This window comes from Zootoca vivipara, chromosome 2 (assembly GCF_963506605.1).
Source record: "Zootoca vivipara chromosome 2, rZooViv1.1, whole genome shotgun sequence".
NCBI lineage: Eukaryota > Metazoa > Chordata > Lepidosauria > Squamata > Lacertidae > Zootoca > Zootoca vivipara.
Window position 1 is genome coordinate 25,113,129 of NC_083277.1, and position 7,884 is coordinate 25,121,012.

General features: G+C 49.5%; 1 protein-coding gene across 4 annotated transcripts in view; it reads right to left on the reverse strand.

Moving 5' to 3' along the window:
* ADAMTS9 (ADAM metallopeptidase with thrombospondin type 1 motif 9) overlaps positions 1-7,547 on the reverse strand; it is a 127,650-nt gene extending 120,103 nt beyond the window's left edge. For 3 of the 4 annotated variants that reach the window (XR_004692026.2, XM_035106737.2, XM_035106736.2), the window contains exons 1-3: positions 7,251-7,546; positions 5,713-6,122; positions 1,782-1,944 (exon numbers count right to left, since the gene is read on the reverse strand). Coding sequence is in view for 3 of the 4 variants with exons in the window: in XM_035106737.2 (XP_034962628.2) it covers positions 1,782-1,944; positions 5,713-6,122; positions 7,251-7,356 (679 nt within the window). In the remaining variant the exon portion in view is untranslated. Of the gene's footprint in view, positions 1-1,781; positions 1,945-5,712; positions 6,123-7,250 lie in introns of all 4 variants that reach the window. The other variant, XM_035106739.2, reaches the window with a different exon arrangement.
* Positions 7,548-7,884: the final 337 nt, after the last annotated feature.

Consider the following 7,884-nt stretch of genomic DNA (forward strand, 5'->3'; position numbering starts at 1 on the left):
CAACAGCTACACTAGAATGTGTGGCTGCCGATGCGCACAGGCCGAAATGCGCACAGGCGGTTGGAATACAGGGACAGTAAGAAGTAAATTACTGGATGCAAACAGACACGCAGAGAGAAAAAGACATGTTATGTTGAAGTTGGGGCAGGGGGAATCTAGTTATAGACAGAGAGCATTTGTGCTGATCATGCCATGGTTCAACCCTTGTATGAGACAGCTGCATATTCAGGGGGTTCAAGGATTCTATAATAACAGCAAAGCACAAGGTAAGTCAATAGCATCCCTGCTACCCAAATATATGTAGACACAAAAAGAAATTCCATACACGTGTTTTAGGCAAATATGGCTCTTCATGCCTCTCTCATAAATGCATGCATGTATTGCAATGAGGCAACTGGCGTTGTAGTTGTCTCCTGGCACAGCGATGGACGATTCCCCCCATGCAAACCCACTACGGATATTTATGCCGGATGCTGGTGAAGCGTGTGAGACGGGAGTAGGGCGTTTTCTCCTGGAGTGTCGTTTTAGTGTTCAACATCAGCCTGTGACCAAGAGGTCTCATCTGAAATGTTTTGCAAGGCCTGTATCATTAAGTGCTAATGTTACTCTCAAGCTCGTCTTCCAAATCAGTATATAAGATCACGCATGGTGTGAAGAAAGTGCACCTTTACCTAATACTAAAACTCAGTGACATCCAGTGAAGCTGAATCTTGGAAGAGCCAGCACAGATGTTGGAACAAAAGGCAAAAGAAAGTAAGGCTATCAAGAGCCCACCATGGCTAATGATCTATCTCCACTGTTGGAGGCAGGACTCTCCTTGCGTTCTTATGCAAATGAAAGCAGCAACGCCAGCCTGTATCTTCAGTTTTAAGCATGTATCATAGAAATCTAAAGTTGGAAGGGACCCAAAGGGTCATAAATAAATTTATTTATGCATTTATTCTTACAAGTAAATGTAAGGTAAAGGTAAAGGACCCCTGGATGGTTAAGTCCAGTCAAAGGCGACTCTGGGGGTTGTAGCGCTCATCTCGCTTTCAGGCCGAGGGAGCCAGCGTTTGTCCGCAGACAGCTTTCCGGTTCATGTGGCCAGCGTGATGAAACCGCTTCTGGCACAACGGAACACCGTGATGGAAACCAGAGTACACAGAAACGCCGTTTACCTTCCAGCTATTTATCTACTTGCACTGGTGTGCTTTCGAACTGCAGGAGCCGGGAAAGAGCAACAGGAGCTCACCCCGTTGTGCGGATTCGAACCGCCAACCTTCTGATCGGCAAGCCCAAGAGGCTGTGGTTTAGACCACAGCGCCACCCGCATCCCTTACTTACATTATAAGTAAATGTATTTGTGCAGAAACACAACTGAGAGAGAAGGCCGGAGGAGCTCTCCCCTTCCCCTCCTGCTTCAGGGCATTATGGACTGAGTTTCACGCAATATTGTGCCTTTGTAGTTTGAAGGAGAAAGGGGGCCCAGCTCCACAAGCAGTGCGAAACAAAAAGGGGAAATTCAAGCACAAGAGATGAAAGGCGGACCTGAAAGGAGCTGAGTTTTGCCTTGGGGCAATCAATAATGCTAGAGCCCAAAGCCAACTCAGCTGAGCAACAGGACTAGGTTCTCCATTCTAGGGAGATATTCTTAGAAAGTAAGCAGCTCACATCCATCAGTTCTTCATCCCCGATATAGGATTCCAATTCCTGTGGGCTATCTTGGATGGTTTCGAAATTATTCTTACCTCCTGCAAACTCAATGCTAAAGGCCAGGGAAAAGCAAAAGATGGGATTACCTGAAGTGTCGCAAGTCTGCTTGTCCCTTGGAACGGCTGTCGGAGGTACGCTGTGTCTGTAGACCACATGTGGCTTTTTGTGCTCTTCTGCATACTCTTGCTGGTCAGAAGATATCAGTGGCTCTACAAAATACTCTCCATCATGAGACCTGAACGTGCCGAGCTGGGAATGAATGAAAACAATACCATGAAGCTTCTGACAGAGCTGTGCCGAGGAGGGAGAAGATTCATTCAAAGACTCTGAAACAGGGAAGAAGGGGGCAAAAGAGGACAGGACTCTTTCAGAGGTTTGCAGAAGAAACCTACCTTGCAGAAGAAACCTACCTTTCAGAGGTTTGCAGAAGAAGGGATTCCAACAGGCATGGCTTGCATCATCATCATCATCATCATCATTATCATTTTATTATTTAGAACCCACCCATCTGGCTGGGTTCCCCTGCCACTGAATCATAGAATCATAAAGTTGGAAGAGACCACAAGGGCCATCAAGTCCAAAGAAAGAGACTCCACCACACTCCTTGGCAGCAAATTCCACTGCTGAACAGCTCTTACTGTCAGGAAGTTCTTCCTAATGTTTAGATGGAATCTTCTTTCTTGTAGCTTGAATCAATTGCTCCCGTGTCCGCTTCTCTGGAGCAGCAGAAAACAACCTCTCTCCCTCCTCTATATCAGTGTTTCCCAACCTTGTGCCTCCAGCTGTTTTCGGACTACAATTCCCATCATTCCTGACCACTGGTCTTGCTAGCTAGGGATGATGGGAGTTGTAGTCCCAAAACATCTGGAGGCACAAGGTTGGGAAACACTGCTCTATATGACATCCTTTTATATATTTGAACATGGCTATCATATCACCCCTTAACCTTCTCTTCTCCAGGCTAAACATGCCCAGCTCCCTAAGCTGTTCCTCCCGCCGCCCGCTCTTACCGGCACACCGCGGTGCAATTGCCCATCTCCGGGTCAGCGCGGCGCACAAGCTATTTCCAGCGCCGCACCGACCCGGAAGTGCACCGTAAATGACGTCTGCGCATGCGCAGTAGCCATTTCCGGCGGCGCCCCACACCAGAAAAGGCGAGTGTGTGCGCATATGGGAGCACGTTCCTCCACCCTCTGGCCCATGATCGGCGCTGGAGGAACCGGCCTGAAGCTGGGTAAGTTTGGGGACCCCTGTAGTAAGCAGATGACTTTGTCATGCTCTTTGACTCCTTGAACCGTTTTAAAACACACACACACACACATTTGTGCAAACCACACACTAATTTTACCACTGTGGTGCAATCAAATGAGCAAGCCAGCAGGAGGGAATTTCTCAGATGTTCTGCTTTTATTCATCACAGAGTTCTGCCCGGCCACAAGCTGCACCTTGAGGTATTTATGTATTCTTGGACGGAGGTGGGGACTACCACTTTTTCTGGACTAAATGGCAGAACTGGGCATGGATCAGTGATCTGAGAGAGAAACTTCTCTTTTCTCAGGCTGGATTTCTAGAAGAACCTAAAGAAGAGCCTATTGGATCGGGCCAATGGCCCATCTAGTCCAAAAATCCTGTTCTCACAGTGGCCAACTGGATGCCTGTGGGAAGCCAGGATTCGAACACAAGAGCACTCTCCCCTCCTGCGGTTTCCAGCAAGTGGAATTACTCCCCCCCATCCGTGGAGGCACAGCATAGCCATGGGAGCCCTCTTCTCCATGAATTCATCTGAAATAAACCTCATTTAAAGCCTTCCAGGCTGGTGGCCATTTTCACTGCCTCCTTTGGGAGGGAGTTCCATATGCACTCATTGAAGAAGCACTTCGCTTCATCTGTCCCGAACCTTCCAACATGCAGCTTATTTGTAGGTTATCATCCTGGATCTCTCAAACAGGAGCCCAGGAACGATCAAGATTGGAGGTGGCACAAGAGATTGCATCTCAGGAGCACTTCAAGGACACTCGCTGCAGAGGTGGCCCCTCTTACGGATCCAGTCAAGTTACAAACAGGGCCCTGCTCTCACCATTCCCCACAGGGGCTCGTGGAGGGAAGATCTCTTTTGACATCTTCCTTGCCTTTCCACCTTAAGTTTCCAGCTGGCTGAAGAGGCTGGGAAGTTCCTGGACTCCCTTAAGGTCGATCCTCAGGCACAGTGCCTGAGCTCCATTAGGAAAATGAGTGTTATTCCCCCCCCCTTTTCTGGTAAGCCATGCTTGTCTAGAGGGCTGGCAGAACACACTCCCACTCCCTGGTGGTTCTTTGCACAGAGCCCTGGGCCCTCCCTCCCTCCCCTCCACTGCCTCCGCCCCCTAAGCATCAGAACATCACAACAACAACAATGGCACGGAGGTTTACTACAACTGCGCAAGCAGCATCTTGGAGGAAAGCAGCATGGTTTTGCGGGGTGGAGAAAATGGGCTACCTGTCATTGCATCCCTTCCCCACCTTTGATGTACACTTGTAGGGCGCTGCCCCAGGCAACCCCAACACCAGGACAGTTCTGCCTGGTAAGTATGGCTAAAACTTAGCTACTCGTACCTCTCTCTCTATCTCTGGAACAGAGGGGGGAATGGGGAGGGGGGAGAAAAGCAAAACCTCTCATCTTTTTTTTCTTCCCCGTGCAACTGGGGCAGAAAGCTGATGAGCGTCAGGTTTCAACAGCAGGACCCAAGCCTTTCTTGCAACTTCTTAAAGGAGGACTTCTTCCCATTGGGGAAATGACAGCTTAATCAAATTACTCTTTTGGGGCTCTGAAAGCCGGCAGCCGTGCCACTCTTCCCACAAACCCACCTACTGGATCAAAGTAGCAGTATCTGTCCTGAATATATACCCCCATCCTCGGGCAGGCTTCATTACCAAGAACTGTGCAAAACAGTCTGACACTCTGCTGTGCTTTTCAACGTAAAACCTGCTAAACTAGAGAGGAGCCCCACCGGCTTTAAGGACACTTTTCAAGAAACTTCCAAGTTGCAGAGCTGTAGAGGAGTAAACTTTCGTCCCTAGGGGGAGCGAGGGGGGAAGAAAAGGGGAAAGCACACGCTGCTTCTATTTGTTCCCTTCCACCTTAAACGGCTCTCGGGCTCAGAGCACCACCCTTGTTTGGGGTTCTTCTGACTGCGAATCCTCCTCCCACCAAACCCACCCATCTGCCCCCTCCTCCAAAAAGCCGCCTGGGGTAACCCCACCTCCCTGCTTCCTCTCCCATTGCAATCCTAGCCTCACGTCAGAGCCCTGCAGTTCCCCTGTTAAGTCTCCTTGGCTGGACACTGCTCATGTGTTTGTCAATGGGAATAGGGGGTAGAGAAGGACTTGGCTCTAATGACCTTTGGGAGAAGAAAAAAAAACAGAATTTGCTAATGATCACTGCTTGTTCCTGGCAGCTCCTTGGTCTCGCCCTGCCCCCCCCCAGCCTCCTTTCTCCCTCCCCGCAGCATCGCTTTTCCCTCTTCCCCATCAATCAAAATGAGCTCTCCTCAAAAGTGAATCCTTTGATTTTTTGATCTACTGCTCTAGCCTCGGACCACAATGGCAATTCCTTAACTTTTGTTTTTTGTTGAGATGTTGTTTACATTATTCTAGATTGCTTTTTTTAAAGGAGTGTTTTGTAAATAAGGCCGGGGGGGGGGGGAGAGAATTCTGAAGGAAGGAAAGTAGCCAGCTCTGATATCCATCAGCAAACATCTTTTAACAAACAGGAGTTTTGCTTTGTTTAAAAGCCTTATCTTTAACTTCAGCACTCCTCCTACATGCAGACAGGTTCCAAGAGAGTCACGGGGCAAGGATGTTTTAAAAAAGTGTGACATAATCCCGAGCATCCCCCAATTGTGGATCAGAATCAAGGGCTGAGAATGAATTCCCTCCACCCACCCCCTGACCCTAAAAAACAACAACAGGGGCTGTCCATCTTGTGACAACAAAACTTCCATCCACAGCCAAGACCAGCAAGGAAGGGCACTTACTTACCATCCCAGAACAGAGGCTGATGACTGCTGTGTGCTGGGGCTCGGTATTGACATGTCCTTTGTAGAAACAGTGCTTAATATCACTTTCCTCCTCGGTGTAAAAGTTTGTTTGGTTAACCTCAGGTACTCCCAGGAGGCTGACAGTGAAGAGAGGAGCAATAAATCCCGAATGGGCTGTAAGGTTGAAAAAGAAGTGTTGCCCAAAGGCTGTGAGCCTATAGTGTGCTTGGATGGCACTGGAAGAAGGGGTGGAGGAGGAGGAGGTAGCATCCGGGCCCCAGGCCTCAGCGTCCAAATGGAGACTCCGCTTCTTCCTTCGAAAGTGGACCTTGGGAGGGAAGGGCTCTCCAAACTCATTCACCCGGGTGGGGGTCACTATCTCGTACTCACTCAGAGTCTCCAGCAGTTTAGCTGTCGAGAGGGAACAAAACAGATCCCCTGTGAGCAGATGCAAGTGTGTGCATCTGTGCACTATACAATATTATTTCTACCCTGTGGGACTGTGAGAAATCCAGTACCAGGGAAAACCAGCAACTGCCCCATAGAGTGGCCATTTCCTTATCTGTGGGAAAGACACAGTCAGTGACCGTGGAAGGCACTTTTTCTGAACACTGTCCATCTTTCTCAGGAGTTTTAAGATGTCCCTTGTCTCATTCACCTGAAATATCTGATGTGTGCATTCTGCAAACGCTCACAAAGGTAAAGGAGGCTGGCGGTTTAGAGCAATAGGGCAGAGGCTGCCTGTGAGGAAGGAAAAAACTTTCCGCTCTTATGTAACCACGCTAAGCACTGCGAACAGCACATGCACTCGGCAGCTATTGCAAAAACGGGACGTAAAACTCCTTAACCACCGCAAAATGCACACAGGTACATATGAATGCACCACAAGGTTGACATCCCCTAAAACCCAATGCGGCTCTGGAAAGATAGCACGTAGTTATGGGCCATTGCAAACAGCATCCTTCTGAGGCAGTTCAACCCAAGGAAACTTTCGGGAGGTGAGCGAATTAACAGGTTTGCTAACAGGAGCTCCCTTCCCCCCACTCTCCCCAATGCAAAAGTTTTGCCTTTAAACACTGAGCAGCTTGCAAGCAGCAACACTAAAAGAGCTAACATAAAATGTCCAGCTGTTTGCAGCAGAAGTACACATGGCACAAGTGCTGGAGTTTTAGGTTTTCTTAAAAAAAAAAAAGTTTAAGGAGGCTGCTTTCCAGCCACAGGCAGCAAAAGAGAAAAGCAAAGCAAGCTGAACTACAGACAGCAATGTTGCGGGGCTGCAAGTGTTTCGAAATCTTAAGCACAGCATACATATATTTGTAGGCGGAGCTGCTAGCAGACTGGATACGTCTGGAGCTCCAATTGCTTAGGAACGCTTTCTGCGCTTTGCAGATTTGCCTCCCCGCGTTGAAGAGAAAAGCGTGACACCCCCTCCACCCCACCCCGCCACAAGCAAAGCAATGCCAAACTTAAGAAGAACATGAAAAAAAACATTTTTTAATTTTTTTAAAAAGAAATATTTCAGGCGCTGCTGTATCTTACCTTGTCTCAGATGCAACCTTTCCTTCCTTGCTGCTGCACCGGCTACATTCAAGAAGTCTTGCAGGAAGAGCGTGCTTAATCCCACTGCCCATAACACAAGCTGCATGGTGGTTTGTGCCGCTCCGTTGCAGCGGGTCAGCGTTTCCACACCCCCGCTTCGTCCCCTTCTTACTGCTTGACTTGGAGTGGGGGGGGAGCGAGGAGAGCGGGGGGGGGGGTTGTTGGAGCCAAAACTTCAGAGAGAGCTTTTTCCCCCACTCTCCTTGACTGCCTCCCCTCCTCCCTCCCTCTCTCCTTCTTCCCTCCCTCCCTCCTCCTCCACCTCCCGCAACTTCACTTTTATTAAACGTGGGGATCCCTCCGATCCGAGTCGCTTTCTGCTGTGGCCACCACTGCCCGCTCTGGAGAGTTGTTGATCGGCAGGAGCGGAAAGACTCGAGCGCGGTGGATCGGGTGCACCATAGTGCAGGGAAGAGGGGCTGGCGTGGGGGGGGGGGCGGGAAAGACGCCGCTGCACTTTTGGTGGGCTGCCTCCTTTGCTCTCCCACCCACCCCTCTCTCCCTCTCCCCCCCGTTTGCCTGCCGGACTAGAGAGTGCTTGGGAACCACTTTAGGATACCGGAGTAGGGGCGGG